Genomic DNA, 17,642 nt, shown 5'->3' on the forward strand with positions numbered 1-17,642 from the left:
AGCCCGCCACTGCAGCAGAGGACTGTACCTGGGAGCTGCTAGGCAATTCACTAAGATGATGAATATCAACACCAGTTAACACAAGATTACTAGTACTTTTATCAGTGTTTTTACCAGACATGACTTGGCTATGCCTTCTAATATGATCCTTTGCATTCCTTAGAACAACAAAAACAATTACTGAACTCGCGTAATAGTAAAGTAAAGGTTGGGGTTTTTTTGCTTTTTGGGGGGGTTTGGGAGGGGAGGGGGTTGGAGGTTTCAGAGGATATGGGGATCATCCACAGACAGTCAGTTTTTACAACCCAAGCAAGTTTTCATCAAATATTAGCAAACATATAATGATGAAATACAAGGCAAACTGTTTAAAATATATACAATGTGGTAACAAGTAATAATTCTGCTACATAATGTAAGTAAACACACCAAAAACCAGATTCACCCCAAACTTAGATGATGTTAGGTCAAAGAATAAAAGGATATGGTGCCGTATCAGGATCCAGGCGCCCTCACATCCATAGTTTAGGAGGATGAAGGAGAGAATGAAAAGCATGGCTGGTCATGTGACCAGTTTGAGTACCAGGGCATGGGCTAAAGGGAGGCTACTTGTGGGTGAGTGTTGATTTTACGTCCTCTTCAATGAAGGGAACTTCAAGGGATCAAGTGTTCCACTCTTTTAAGAGACAAGAAGGAGACAAGCATAATAATCATGAGACAGGATAAGGAAAAATGTTAATGATTCAGAATAATCTGAATCTGTCGACACTATGTATGACATGTCATTGTGTTCGTATTTACCAGGGACTGTCATCTTGGGCATCGAGTGCCACAAAATTTGCCACAGCAGCTTCAGAAAAGGTAAGTCATGTTATATCTGATGAAGATTTTTAGATATTGTTCTGCGAGACACATAGACTAGTATGGCTCATTAGACACTACTGTTTGCACACCCTGAGTCCTTGTGTTTAGAGTTGATAATATTGTTTGTATTGGATAAGATCACTTTCTGTTGTAAGGTCTCATGTAACAGTATTGTCAGTGAATACGTCTGATCAGTGTCACGTGATTGTTTGTTGTTGTTAGATGTCAGTGTTGTTGTTTGTGCTTTTAGATCCAATATTCTATTTCAGGAAGTGCTTTGCTAGCTTTATTTCTCAATGATATCTTTCTATATCACTTGTACTGATATTTTGAATGCCACAGTGACATTTATTGACAATCCCCCAATTTCCTGTTCAGTGATGACATTTGAGTCATCACTTTGCTACTGAAAACAACCTTTACAAATTCACTGCATCATAAATGTTAATATTTGTTACTGAAGTACATCTTCCACAACTGAAGTTCTTGTACATTTTGGACTGGTGAAAAGTTGGTGATGCCTAAGCTGATAGTGCAGGATTATTTGCTAAAAATGGTGTAAAACCATACTCACTCATCACTCACCCATGTACATTTTCATATATCGCTATTAGACATTTACACAGAGTACAATTAAAAACTGTCACATTAGTCATCTGATGACAAACTGCTTTTCGCACCGTGCAAAACGCATGACCACATGACACATTTTTATCTGTTGATATTCAGATTCAGTCATCTTTTCATTTCATAATTTGCTCATATTTTGAAATTTTCATGGACAGTACAAAAGCATTTAAGAATATAGGATATAAATAATGATTTTGTCAATTTAGCAGAAACAGTCCAACTAAAGCCTTATGAGGATAAAATCATCAACAACAATGCTTAAGTTTTTTTTTCCAACCACAAAATGTTATATATTTCATGTTAGAATATTAAACTGATGTCTTACAGGTGCATACTATGTCTTGGTTGTATTCACATTCATTCTGTCTCACGTTCTATTTGTTAGAGATAATATTCATGTGATGTTAAATACACATATTGTTCAGGTCAAAAGGCTTCAAATTCTCTTTTAAGATCTGTGTTTTTCACATTAAAAACAAATAGGTGACATTTATATTGAGAAATTTACAACTACAGTACAATAGTCAAGACATAAGGGAACCAGTTCAGCCTTCTTTTCTGTTCGGAGTATACCTATCTCTAGCATTGTGAAAATTCAGTATTTCTCATTTGTAACATCTTAGTTGTTTTTTTTCATCATTATGTGTCACATGATGTGCATGCTTATAATATCTCATTAAAACTCTGTTTAATATCTCATTAAATTGTTTGGTGGTGTACAGTTCTCAGAAATTGTCAGATAAACAGTATTCTCACCAGTGTAATGCCTGAAATGGAGGGGTCTGGGTTTTGTCTTTCTTTTCAAGATAAACAATATTAAAACTACTGCTGGTTTTTCACACCAATATAATGTCTGAAATTAAGGCAGTTACCTCATAAAATATCGTATTCAACATGTCAACATAATAGTGGAAGGCAGAACCAGTGTTGTGTGAAATCAGGCATAATGTTAAATTTTAATAATTACTCAACATCCAGAGGGTTAAACCAATGTCACTTACTTATTCTCAGTTTACAGTGAAACTGCTTAACAGATGACAGCTTGGAATGTAAAGTGTCACACATATTGATGGCGAGGAAAGTGAATGTAATGATATATTCGTGTGAAAAATTATAATCCAAACTTAAAGCATTAAGAGAGCTAAAATCTTTTATCACAAATCTACTGCAAGAAAGTCATACAGTATTTCACTTTGCAGATGACTTGCTTTGTTGATATTTTTGTTCTTTCCAAAGTTGTTTATGACAAAACACAGGGAAACAATATTGTGATCCTGGTATGTGGTGGAGCTACACAGTTTCAGATGTTTTTTGTTTTTAATTATGATAGAGCAGCACATTTTACATTACAGCTAAAATTCTATATTATCAAACCTTGTTTTTTTTTTATCCCCAGGGAAATTAGTTTTCCATCATTACTCTCTCAACCGCAAAAGATAAATGATGAAAGAAAACTTTAATGAAGTATGTTTCAAAAGATTTTTTGGTTGGGGCTAAACTTTCTAAAGCCATAATATTGGTTGAAAAGATTTATGTGAACCTTTTTCAAAGATGAAATGGACAGTGATTGAACTTGTTAAGGCATTCGCGTGTCATGTCTAAGGCCCAGGCTTGATTCCCCACATAGATACAATGTATGATGATCATTTCAGTTGTCCCCTAACTGTGGTATAGCAGGAATATTAATAAACTGGGATACAACTATACTCACTCTCTCATTCATTGTCAAAACAGATTTCCATTTAGTTGCTTGGTTGTTTACACACTCTGTAATATGCCAGCAATAAAGTGGTGGTTTGTAAATAATCCAGTCGTGACCAGAAAATGCAGTGATCAATATTATGAGCATCAGTCTGCACAGTTGGTATGTATGACATGTGTCAACCAAGTCAGCCAGCCTCACAACCCAATCCTGTTAGTCACCAATTATCATGCTTATGACACACATCAATCTGCACAGTTGGTATGTATGACATGTGTCAACCAAGTCAGCCAGCCTCACAACCCAATCCTGTTAGTCACCAATTATCATGCTTATGACACACATCAGTCTGCACAGTTGGTATGCATGACATGTGTCAACCAAGTCAGCCAGCCTCACAACCCAATCCTGTTAGTCACCAATTATCATGCTTATGACACACATCAGTCTGCACAGTTGGTATGCATGACATGTGTCAACCAAGTCAGCCAGCCTCACAACCCAATCCTGTTCGTCACCTCTTACCCTGCTTATGACAAGCATCAATCTGCACAGTTGGTATGCATGACATGTGTCAACCAAGTCAGCCAGCCTCACAGCCCAATCCTCTTACTCACCAATTATCATGCTTATGACACACATCAGTCTGCACAGTTGGTATGCATGACATGTGTCAACCAAGCCAGCGAGCTTCACAACCCAATCCTGTTCGTCACCTCTTACCCTGCTTATGACAAGCATCAATCTGCACAGTTGGTATGCATGACATGTGTCAACCAAGTCAGCCAGCCTCACAACCCAATCCTCTTACTCACCAATTATCATGCTTATGACACACATCAGTCTGCACAGTTGGTATGCATGACATGTGTCAACCAAGCCAGCGAGCTTCACAACCCAATCCTGTTCGTCACCTCTTACCATGCTTATGACAAGCATCAGTCTGCACAGTTGGTATGCATGACATGTGTCAACCAAGTCAGCGAGCCTCGCAACCCAATCCTGTTAGTCGCCTCTTACCATGCTTATGACACACATCAGTCTGCAATCAATCAATCACTCAGTCAGTCTCTCACTCACTCAGTCTCTCACTCACTCACTCACTCACTCACTCACACACACACACTCACACACTTTACTTAAGTTTGTGTAATATGTATGCAGGTAATTAGCTGACAACCATGTCTTCTGTTGGCTGTCATTTGTCTTTAGAACTGAAAGGAATAGACTCTGACATTATCTTGTCAGACCAAGTCATGTTTCCTCTAACCTAAAGTAAGAAGTGGGAGTCCCTTTGACTTATTGACAAAAACCTTCCGGCACAACAACCAGGACATCTATTTAGAGGATTTGTATAGTCTAATCTGATACATTGTTGTCCATACTGTGGCTCTCTGGACTGGAATACGTACAGTTACAACAATGATGTCTTGCTGTATTGCCCTGGCCTTGTAGCAGTTACATGCTGCAAGTCAGTGTACTTTGAAGCTCATTGTTGCTAAATGCCAAGTTGGAAGTGATGTAAAGCAGGCGCTGCTAGCTTGGTGTGTTGCCATATTTTGTGGCATATGCATCTTGGAAGCCATTTCCTTGGGGAGAATTGTTTGCATGCAACTCGTGCGATAGGGTTATTGTAACTTATTCTGCAATATCTGATCATAGAGAAGAGAATGTTTTTGTCACTGAACTAATCATTGTCATACTGTCATAAGTTATTTCTACATTATGGTTTGCTTTAAGTGATTGGTTTTTCATTGAGTTGTGACTCTTGGCTGTGTCAGAATCTGCTGATTCAATCTTCCAGTGTCAGACTGTCCTCTATGATGGCTGTTGTTTGACAGAGTTTGTTACTGTTTTGTTGTGTAAATAACAATATTCCAGCTGTATGTTGGTAAATAATTGAATCTGAACCAGATAATCCAATGGCAGCCATCTTGTGCATGTTCATGGATCTGGAATACTGGATACTGGAATCTGATGACATGAGTCAACCAAGTCTGTGAAGCTGACTGCTTAATCGTGTTAGTTGCATTTTACAACAAGCCTGTGTTGCAGGTAGGAATCACCAAAGATGCACAGTCTCTGAGCTGGGCCAAAGGACCACCCTGCTGCATATCTTGCAAACTGACAATGCTCTTTCAAGCAACTGTGACATGTATGGGAATGGGTCTCGATTCTCTATGGTTCGTGCCATTATGTTAAATGAATCTGGGACCCAAACGCCTTCACAAGTATTCCCTGGATGTTTTCACGTCTAAGGATGCTGCTTTTTTTCCCAATCCCATGTTATGAATTTCTTATTTCTTTTAACATTGTGTTGAGTTGATGTTTTTAATGGTGGAAGATGTGAAAACACCACTTTACTCCGCTTTGAATCTTCTTTGAATCCTACCAAGCTAACATTCTTTATGTTACAAGTTACATTTTATGGCATGATGGGTGAAACAGGCTTTAAAGTTTATATCAAGATTATTTCAGTTTTATAGCCGCACCTGTTCAGGCTAATTCTGGTTTTGAATTCCCAACTCACAGAAATATCATGCAGTATTCTAACATGGACACAATATCCCAGTTCCAAACCAATCAGGGAGGGTAGTCAAGTGGTTAAAGTAATCACTCATAATGCTGAAGACCCTGGTTCGATTCCCCATATGGGTATATGGTGTTGCCTGCTGTGATATTGCTAAAAGAGGTGTATACCTAAATTCACTTACTCATGTTGAGTGGACATTATCATAACATTTGTGGTAAACAATCGCCGACAAACAACTTTGGGTTCACAATCAACCATGTCTGCTAAACTCCCCACACAATCAAGTTGGTAGAGTGTCTATCCAAAAAACAGAAGATCAGGGGTTTGATCCCGATCTCTCTTGTTGTGGTTGAATCGACCATTGGTTAGTGATTTATCGGTGATTTGTCAGCTATGTGTCAACTTCAGAGCTCATATCATTGTTGTTTGTTTATCAACCACAGAAGATGCCATGTGGTAGAACATGTGGTAAAATGTGTATTTTACAGAGACTGCGATATTTTTTCTTGCTTGGATTCTCTCAAAATATTCATTACTGTCATGTGAAAAATTCTTGCCATGTTAAACTCACCTTATTATGAGAACTATTTCTTTATTAATATGAAAGACTGCCCTCCTTGGTGTTCACTTCTCATTTGATTTCATTTAATGAAAATTGATCAAATCCTTGTTACTTTGAAGCTCATGGTTTTCATTGTCCTTTGACTTAAACAGGGAAAAGTATATGGGTTGTGATAAACCACATACTGGGATGATGTCATTGTATCGATTGTTGAGAGTATGGATGTTGTTGTCTCTGAGTATTTTCAATACTGATATCTGTTCACATTGAGAAAAGTTGTAATGAAATCTCTCCTGAGTTGCCATAGTAACAGTTAAATCAGCCTATAAGGCTTTTCCCTTCTACAGGATTTCTCTGTCAAGGAATATTGAAGCTCTCATTGTCTCTACTCCATCAGCCATTGGGTTCATGTAAATCAAGTCTGATATAATCAAGGATAAACGGTTTATAGATATATAATATTATGCGACATGAGAATACATGAATGTGTACCTATGATAATAGGTTGGTTGGTTTGTTGTTTAAGGCAGTACTCAACAGTATTCCATATATGGTAGCAGTCTGTAAGTAATCGAATCTGTACCAGACAGTCAAGTGATCAACAGCAAGAGCACCTGAATACAATGACATGAGTTAATCAAGTGAGTGAGCTTGATCACTCCATCCCAGTGATGTTATAATTCATAGAGTATGATCCAAACAGTTAGGGACTTCTTCTCAAAGTTAAAGTCAGCAATATTCAAGCTGGAGCAATTAAATAAATAAGTCTTGACAAACCAGTGAATAACAGTATGACCAAGGATCAGTTCTGCTCTAGTATGCTGACATCAAATCTGCAAATTTCTGGCAACCAACTACTAATTTTATATGATCACTATTACAAGAATCCACTTACTGACGTTATGTTCTCCAGCCAGATGCACTGTCCACCTTGAGTGAGTATGGTTTTACGCAGTTTTTAGCAGTATTCCAGAATTATCACAGTGGGGGACACACAATTTTGTAACCTTGTGAGGAATCAAACCCAGGTGTGACAAGTTAGTGCTTTAACCACTGGGCTACCCTACTGCCCCTATCTGCCTTGACATTGTTGGCAGTCAGTGGACATAACAGTAGCAACATTCCATTCTGTCATTGTCTCATGATATGTGATCAACAAAGACCCACCTTCACAAAGGGATTTTAACGCAAAGTTGATCATAAATCACATACCCTAACATATACATACTTAAGATTTTCTTAGCAAGGGGGATAGCTTTGTGCAAGTCCCCAGTTCACGGAGCCAAACCAAATTAACCTGGTCAGTTGCCAACAGTAGTGAGCTGAAAACAACATAATGACCTGATGAACACAAAAGGAATCACATTATTTTCACGTGACATTTGACACTGGAATAGTAATATTTTGAATTCTGACTCAGACAGTCTTCCACAGAACTGACAAAATGTGTGCCATATATATACTGGGCAAAAATAGTTAAGGATATTTGTAACTTTTGAAATTATGAAATGTGTTTATTCATTGACATACTGATAAAATATCAGTCATAAAAATACCATTATGGTTAACTTACTTTGTCCAGTATATATACACACACAGGAAAACAGATAATGTTCATATACACATTACAAGCATACATGTTTGACATTTGGTTGATGTGAAATAATGATATGTCTGTGAAACATTTTGCAACACTGTAGCTGCACTGTCAGTGTTGTGCATGGCTGCATGAAAATAGTTAAAATTATATTTCTCAAGCACATGTTTTGTGGACTATTAGAAATTATATCAGTTACATTCACACATGTACACAGATTGTTGTGAGCAGATGGCAGGAAAACTATCCAGTATTCGGAGTTTTACCTCAGCTCACAAACACCGTACACCTTGGACCCCCGGTTATTATTTTTTAGGGTCCTTGTGAGCAAAACAAGGGCTGTGAGCTAAGAGGAATGGAAAATGTACCTTTTGATAATATCTTGAGAGTATGGAATGAATCATTTATTGTGACAACTGACAAGCCAAATGATGCACATAACAGCTTTTAGAGAAACAACCAAAGACTTTGTAAAGTCATACAGTGTTGGGGGACAGTGGATAATATTGGGCGTGTCCTTGGACATTGTGAATTTTTTTTTTTTCCATTCTCTACATTTGTGAGTACTGGGCACACATTTGCATGTACAGGATGCACATTTGTTTCACACATAAGACACTGAGTATATGAATTATGATTGATATAAAATATAAAAGAAAGTCCTAGTTTACAAATAGTGAAGTGACTATCTGATGTCCAATTCAAAAGAAATTATTTCTCTATCCTTACATCTTTTTACTTTGTGCAGGAATCCATTAATGCACAAGAAAATCCATAACAGCAGCTTTGCAAATGTTGCAAACTTAATTGACGTTTGTCAGACTGTGTTGTAATGCAGATGTGCCACTTCATAGTGCGATACATTGATGCTACAAGGTGTTGTTACTCCATCACATCCAAGCAGCCATAATGTCCCGTGAAATTTTATATTCAGTTCTATTAATGTGACTAATATTGATTTTTTTAAAACCAAAACATTTTGAAAACATTTACTGCCAGATATGTTGATTGGATTCTATGTGTCTATGCATTTTTAGGCCTTGAAAAATTTGGTGCTTTTCAGAACCGTCAAATTAAACATTCACAACGTCACTACATAAAAATACTACTTCCAAAAACCTGGCTGAATTCCAGACACTGCGCAAGGTGTTGATCAAATTATCTAGATGTTTTAGTGTGACTGATTTCCGTCCAGATTATAAAAGGTCACTTTTTACCAGGCTTTTGTGCATTAGGCTACATGAAGTAATGTTTGTAACAGTCACTATACTGAACATTCCTGTTCACTTTTAAAGTGTCACATTTAATCTAAATGTGCAGGTTTATTGATTTTTCCATGGGAAGTTGTCAAGAGTATTTCAAAATGATTTGTGTCATCTGTGACATTTATAACAGCCTTCCAAAAATATCTCTTCCGTGAGGAGCTAATCTTGGTACCAACTTACATTGTCAGTAATTACCAATAATTACCAGAAAATAATTACAGTGTAGCCTTCAGATGAGCAAAGCGAATATCTACCTGGCAATGTAGCCATTGTGGCACTGCGACGAGTCACTCGCTACTCCTAACAAAGAAACAAAGTATTGATCCGTCTCCGATGGATGTTGTACGTTAGCAGTCGCTCGTGGGTCTAGTCAGTTGGTGGTGGCAGCAGACACTACGTATGGACCTTTGTTGCATCACTCAAGGTACAGACATAAGCGTCAAGAGACTAATATTCATGTAGTAGAGTCTTAGTTAGGATCCAGGTGTGAAACAAACTGGACTAGTGATGGAGCTGGGCAAATTGTCGTTTGGTGTTCTCCATGTTGTGTGAGTCACTGAAAGGCTGTGACATGCTGCACAGCTAGGATTTTCTGCACCAACATTTTTTGCTGTTGTTGCTGATACTGTTGTTGGGGTTGTAGATGATATCTCTCCTCTGATTGTGTCTGCTGCCTCTTTACTTGGTAAGTGGTTTGACCATGTTTCACAAATTCATTTCAGATTCTTTCTGATGGTTGACATTTCCATATTGTCTGTGGTGGCTGGTGATTCAGTACAGCATCGCATGGTTGATGATGTTGAACTGGAGAGTCAGCACTTTCATGAGTTTTTTCTTCTTGACAAACACATAATTTACATGGTACTTTTATTTACATTTTATTATAAAGGTTCAACAGACTACTAAACTGTCCTCTCATGTTCCTTTGTCCTTAGACTGATATGGACCATGCCTGAGGGCAATACAACTTGAAAAATGTTTGTGCAAGACTCACTTTGCCTTTACACCTGTGTATGTTGCATTTGGTAAAATGCTATATGAACCTTTGTTACTACTTTTCTATAATTAAAGAAATAGGACCTGGAAGAATAAATTGTTGTATTTATCAGGTTAAGTAGGTGCATGCCCCTTGTCGTTTTTATGTGGTGCATATATATGCCATTATGTGTAGATATGCATTATGTCATGGATGTTAAATTGCATGTTGCGCCAGGTGTTTCTGCGTGGAATTTGTTAAATATGCATTCATTTCATGGTATTGATCATCATCTTTTAACCCTTCGGATGCTGATGTTAGAAGAAAACTTTCTCAGAAGAAATTATTTTCAAATTGCTACCTATTCTCTTCAAAGATCAACAATTCAGAATTTTAGTGTTTTTTAATAGATGCAAATTGACTGTCTCTGTTCACTGATATTGTATATATTATATGTGAATAACATTAAACTGGTCGGCATCATTTTCAACAGGGTTCATTTCTTGAATGTCATGGCCTTACTTGAAAGCTACACACTGTTGTATAAAACTTCTGGCATATTTTCATGCATCTGGTTTGGCTGTTATGGTGCAAGGGTTAGATTAAATTCCTGCTCAGAGGTTGACATTCAGTCCCGTTTTTGCAGCAAATCTGATACAAAAACTTTTCAATTTTTTTCAACAGATTTACCCAGTTCATTTTATATTGAGAACTTACCCGTGAAGGTCCCGGGGTAGAATAGGCCTTCAGCAACCCATGCTTGTCGTAAGAGGTGACTAACGGGATCGGTAGGTCAGTCTTGCTGACTTGGTTGGCATATCTCATCGGTTCCCAATTGCGCAGATCGATGCTCATGTTGTTGATCACAGGATTGTCTGGTCCAGACTCGATTATTTACAGACCTCCGCCATATAGCTGTAATACTGCTGAGTGCAGCATAAAACTAAACTCATTCACTCACTCACTATATTGATAACTAAATGAGACCCAATTGCCTGGATAATTTGTGTTATGCTGACTTCAAGGCCAATTTTTCAATATGGCATTGTAATACACTGTAAAGACCTTTTGATTGAAGTAGATCCGAACAAGTATTGATTTTGTCAAAAAATACCTTGCAACTATTAGCCTACTGAGGTCATGCAAACATTTTGAAAACTTGTTGATGATAATAAGACATTATCTGGAACATTTGATATAGTAATCTTCCTTATTTTGATATGTTCTAAATCAATGTGCATGTATTGCACTCTTCAGATATTATATTCTTATAGTATTGCTTTTATATCCAGACAGTTGAATCTTACAAATAAAAATGTTTAAAAAGTGTTCCCCTCACAGTCTGGTTCATTTGGTCAGGTATCCTTTTAGCCTTGTCTGAGTATGTGAAGATACATCAACCCAAATGCCTCAGAAGTGGAGTAGTGTAAACTTTTTGACAAGAGTGAAATATGTCCATGTTGCCAACGCTGTGCATACAAGTTGCATCATAGCGAAAGTTTTCTCAAGGTATTGTCAGTTGAATTTGTAAATTTTGGGGCTATGGTGTTATACTCTGGCAGTCTCTAATCTCAGAATAGGGGTCACATTGTGTTATCTTTCCTTGAAAGTACAAACTCAGATGGAAGTTTTTTGTTCAGACTGCAATATTAATTAAAAAATCATGTGGCAAAGTTTCATTTTGAAAATGACATTGAATTTTCACTCTACATTAGGGTGGTAATAAATACGCTGTTTGGCGAATATGATAGGTATCACGAATATTGGGTACTGAATATGAATAAATAATCATGAACACAATTTATAATTGTTGTTAAGTGGTTGATGCACAATACGGAACACCCATGTTGACGTGTTAATTTGTCACAGCAATCAATAACTAGTGTTCTTAGGACACTTCAGTTTGGTGTGTAATAGTTATAGTTGACAGCACCATGTGAGGCCTTGGGAAACTAACATGACTTGTGTAGCTACAAGACAACTACATATTCAGTTCTCATTTTGCAAAAGGACATACATCCTCGATCTAAGTCTCCACTATACCCTGGATGCATCCACGGCCCTGCCAGATAAATTTATTACATCCCTTGGCCGTCTTTTTATCCTATCAGGTGAAGTTCAGCGAACCAATCACAACTCATTGTCGTTTTTCAAATTATCTAACCGATTAAAGTTGGCGACAGAAACCATGTAGAGGTTCTCTGAAAGAGGTAGAAGGAGTTCTTGCATATGTTGATTTAAAGTTTCGGACCTGTCAATTTGCTTGTATGATTTCCCTAAAATCTGAGTCACACTGTGAGCAAACCTTCGCAGTTGCAACCACTTCCTTTGCTGACACTGGCAAGCTCAGTTATAATGGCAGCCTAGCTGATTGGCTACTGTGAGAATGCGGAGCCAGAAAAGGGAGGTAATAAAATTATCGAGCTGACCCGTAGATGCATCCAGGGTATAGTGGAGACTTATCGGAACGTATACCCTGGAGATATTGAGGATGAAGGACATAAGGGTTCAAGTAAAACATGCTTACCTTTAAAAATTGTAAACATTTGTGAATATTCAGTTCTGCTGACCACAAAAAACAACTGAATTCATGAAGGGCTACAGTTCGATTCACCAAATATGCGAGTGATTCTTATTAGCCTTATATTAGCTACATCCGAAATATTTAGATGAAAAATGTTTGTTACTTGTCAGAACAATCACATTTGTTATTGTTTGTTAAAATGTTATTCCAGCTCTATGGTAGTGGTCTGTATATAATCAAGTCCCAACCTAAAAATGCAGTGATCAGCAGCATGAGCATCAATTATTCAGTACATGCAGTGATGAATGAGATGCTCACTCCTCAGTTCAGACTAAAATATTAAGTATATCTTTACACTGTTGACATTCATTGAATAAATACAACAAAAAATGTCATTTTTCTTTCTTGAGACAGATGTCCTGTGCTCTGAATTTCCTTTCAAAATAGAAGCTGCCAATTTTGACTGTCTGAGTAATACAATAAGCACAGCATTACGTTCTCGTGGCACAAGCATCAAATCCCCAGCACTGTCTTAAATATTCACTAGCATTTTAGACCGTCCAGTTTATTAGATTTGGGGATCAAAACGTCCTGTAGAAACCAAGTTTTCAATTCTGTCTGTATTTTCCAGTAGTAAGGTCTTGTTGTTCGAACATAGATTTGTGTCCTTGATACAGCCTATTTGTGAGAGTGTTGCAACATATCTGTATTTCAGCTCCACAGATACAATCTATAAATGGCTTTATAATCCTCACTGTCTGTCAGATTATAAGCAATCAATAATTTATTCATTAAGTCTCTCATAGGTGTGTTTTAATTCCTGTCTGAGAATGGTTCTCCTTATCAGTACCGGTACTCTTCAGCGCAGTACTGTGTGGAGAGGTCCTTGATTATCTGCATGTTTTGTATGCACAGCATTCAACAGTCAGATTTGAAGATTTGAATCAGACTGATCAACACTGATGCAGGACACTGAGGTCCATTGTGTTCACAAGTATCTGTTTTCCACATCCACTGATTTCAAAGACAATGGGTATTGGTTATTGTCAAGGTGCTACTTTGATAATTTTCATGAATATTAGAGGTGTCATGCTTCTGAATTCCCTTAGCTGATTTCCATCAGGATCTGCAAGTGATGGGTTTGAATCCAGCATTTACTCTTTGTTTGTCTGCACCACATGCTTATTTCATGTGGTATTTATCTAAAACCAGGACAATTATGGACTTTCTGCCCATATCTGAAACAGATATCATGCTTTTCATTATGATAAGAAACACTGACCTGAATTGACTTGCTTTAACTGTTCTCTGTGCTTTCTTTCCAAGACAGAGTTCAACTATGTTTCTGTCAGTACTGGGAGTAGATTAATATTTGCAATAATTGTTGGTTCCACTTAATTTTGCTTTTTAATACTTCAAAAGTACATGAGTTTTCATTTTACCAACTTTCTGGGCTATGTCTGTTTCTCTGTCTTATGCAACATCTAAACAGTATGTCTATATTTATAAATTTATGCCACAATGCAGAAGGCAAAGTAAGGAAAGATAGAAAACAGAATAGAATCAATTGCAAAAGATTTTAGTAAAATGCAGTGTATTTTCTGAAAAATATTTTATATCTGAAAAATGTTAAACGTCACATGCAACGTAATGTGCAGATTCTGATAACTTACAGTATGCACTTACCGAAACAAATCATCAAAAATGCCAATTCACCCTCATAATAAAGTTGAAGAAAACATGATGAAAAAATGGTGCGAGTTCAAATGATTTGCTAGATTTCCCTCAGTGCTGGGGAAAAAGTGGTTTCAACAGTGGTGTTACGATGCGCGCATAACGCATATGCAGTGAATAGGTTCGTGGAGCTTGAAACATTATCCATGCCCAGAATATGAGGTCATGAGCAGTAGTCTAATCTTGGTTGTGTACATAAGCAAGTAAATAATCTACTTGTTACATAAAAAAAACTTGTTGATTGTGGTAAGCTGAGCCTCTCTCACAGACGAAACTCAATGTCTGGTTTATTGACACCTATAATGTCTGCCTGCCTGTCTGCTGAAGACAATATGCAATACACAGCTTCAATCATTGACCACATGCAATTTGATCTTAACACCTATCAGGCCATACGACATAAACAAAATAAATTGATTTATGACTCGTGTACCCGAGTCCTGTCTCTGCCACATAATGTAATTAGGCAGGTGTTTATAGCATGTACACATGACATGTTTTTATGCGTATGGGTTGCAAACAAACTACATCCATGTTTCTCGGATGACTGGATCTGATGGAAACTGGTGCAAACTCTTGTCAGTTTCAAGTCCTGGTTTGTACTTGGACGAATAACAGTTTCCAGCCACACAGCAATTCACCATCTCTACTGAGATGATTTTTGATTGGATCGAGCGCAAATTCAGAGGACATGTATTTTCAAAACCCAACAGCTTTATGCACATTCTTTATGGATAACAAGTTCTTCTAGTGTATATGATTTTGTTTGACAACGGTATATGAATCCATACTGAAACAACGTATCAAGTACAATAAAAGAAGTTGTTATCCATAAAGAATCTTACTTTCTTGTGACTCGCCATACTTGTAAAATGCCCATCAAACAGATCATCTTTCTGAACACACTATGAGCCCTCAGCGTATCAGTAAATGAACCAGCCAATCGGAGGCCGTCGTTACACTTGAGTGCACACCCACCCACTATGATTGGGTTCGGTCTTCCGAGGGCTTCGTTTCGAGGGAAGTAAGCCCAAGTACAAAATATTGCACTTTTGAATCGTGATTGTACGCTTATAATTTTGTTTATTTGTTTTTTCACAAACACCAATGTATATTATATGTCATGAATAAGTGATAATTGTGTTTTAATTATATTTGATTTTTGGGTTGCATATGACCTTCAAGGCAAGAAGGAAAGAACAAACATGTCAGTGTTTGTCACACTCTTTTTGCACCAATACGTGTCTTTGCAGAACAAAATTTCACCAAAAGATGCAAGCTCGTATTCAAAGTTTTTAAATTCTTTGCCACCATACTCATTTTCTATTTTTGCAGCAGTTAAGGGTGTTTGGCTTGTGATAATACCCATCATTGTAGCTATGATAGGAATTACTGCTATGTTTTAAAGTTGTCATGTTTAATTTTTTATTAGGAACTATTGATGTTCTTTAGTACAATCATTTTTATGTTACAAAATTAAGACTCAAGAAATGATCCGAGCATTGCAATAATTCTGCATCCTTTACCCTGAACCTCAGTCTATATCTCCATCGAAAACGTCCCTCTGTATTGATTTGAAGATCAGGTGTCCAAATCCTGAACACTGTAGATGGTAATTAATTTCACCACGTCTGTATCGTCAGTGATCCTTTGGATTTCAATGCATTGACGAAAGTAATCTCAGCCTACCAGACCCTCAGCACTGCTAAATCAGGCTGTTTATGAGCTTAATGGGTCAATTTCACAGTCGATATCTTGTTTTCAGTTGTAGTAAGTGTATTTTAGGAATGGACAGACATTTTGAAAATCATGACATTGAGTCGATGAAATCACCATTCCTGATAATGTACTCATAAACCTCCACTGCCAGCTGATATTAAAACATCTTGTGATCAAAAAGAGAAGTTATGTTATAACTCTACTGTTGAATGTCTACTGATATTCCTTACTCTCTTAAAGAAGGGTACTCTGTCAGGAGATGGAGGATAATGGAAATTCCTAAATTGAGGATTGTTCAGGATTGAAATACCAATATTTCATTTGTAAGAATGGAGGATGTGAGCAGGAAGTCTAGACAACGTGGAGATAGTGATCTACAATAACTACAACATATCATGAAAGGCATGGAAGTCAACACTTACTCTAAATCCCCAAGCAATTTGCTTAATGTTGAAGGTGTTCCATTTCTGATTTGATGTGTTTGAAATGATTTCTCATGTGAAGAAATCTCAATCATGGCATGATGACTGAATTAGGATCTGATCCTTGTGGAGTAATATTTTGATAATGCTAATGAGAGCCCTGTTTGTCTAAAAAATGGAAATATTTTTTTTTTTTTTTGAGGGTATTTTTGACTATCTCTCTTTTCACTTTTTGATTTTTTTGCTACATTAAGCAGTGTTCCAGCAATTATGAAGGTAGTCTCTACATTATGGAGGCTGAACCAGGCAATCCAGTGATTGACATCATGAGCATCAATCATGACACTTTAGATATGACAAGCATTAACCATCACTCACAGAGTCTATGCACCTGATCCCATTTGTCGCCTCTCAGGACAAGCACTGATTGATCAGTTTTATCGTGATTTTGCACAGAAAACCCATGTTAAAGGTCTGCAAAGTACTGAAGGTGAATAATATGCATATTGTTAATACTGTTTTATAGGGATTATCAAAATGTAGAACCAAAACTGTATCACTAAAATGTTCTTAATGATTCTGTGTCCAACAAGAAAAATATTGAGGATTCTTAAAGAAAGAAAAAATTAAACTTCACCAGTCTTCCTTGAGCCAAGATTGAGTTGTCTTTTTATGAGAAACCTGGATCTTCAGATTGTAAGGAAATAACATTTGCGTGTAGATCAGGTGTATACTAGAAATGTCCCTCTATAAATATTCTTCACAATCACTCATCTGAACACTCTGACAAGTAACAGTAGCTGGATCTGTCGAATCAGACAGAAGATCAGACGAGCTGTTAGACTGTAAACACTTAGGATGGATTTTGTATCGGCCTTGTGTAATATCTAAGCCAGTACCTGCTGTCACTCTCAGTCACTGATGACTGAACATCTGATGGAGACACTGCCTGCATCAGCAGCTGAAAGGTGACCTTGTTTGCAACAAGCGGCTGAGCAGTTTGCAAGATGCAGTCAGTCTCATCAAGGCATTTACAGTATTTTGCCTCCTGTTTATTTCATCACAGCATTGTGTCCACAATGCAGTCCTTGTGAAGGTTATTTTGAAGGGGAATTGA

The 17,642-nt window shown here is 37.2% G+C and overlaps 1 protein-coding gene across 4 annotated transcripts in view; it reads left to right on the forward strand.

Annotated features, from left to right (window-relative positions):
* Positions 1-17,642, forward strand: part of LOC137292234 (ADP-ribosylation factor GTPase-activating protein 1-like) — a 93,542-nt gene that overhangs the window by 17,066 nt on the left and 58,834 nt on the right. For all 4 annotated transcript variants that reach the window (XM_067823816.1, XM_067823814.1, XM_067823815.1 and 1 more), the window contains exon 7: positions 802-858. In XM_067823816.1, coding sequence (XP_067679917.1) covers positions 802-858 — 57 coding nt within the window. The remainder of the gene's footprint in view (positions 1-801; positions 859-17,642) is intronic.

This window comes from Haliotis asinina, chromosome 7, assembly GCF_037392515.1.
Source record: "Haliotis asinina isolate JCU_RB_2024 chromosome 7, JCU_Hal_asi_v2, whole genome shotgun sequence".
Classification (NCBI taxonomy): domain Eukaryota; kingdom Metazoa; phylum Mollusca; class Gastropoda; order Lepetellida; family Haliotidae; genus Haliotis; species Haliotis asinina.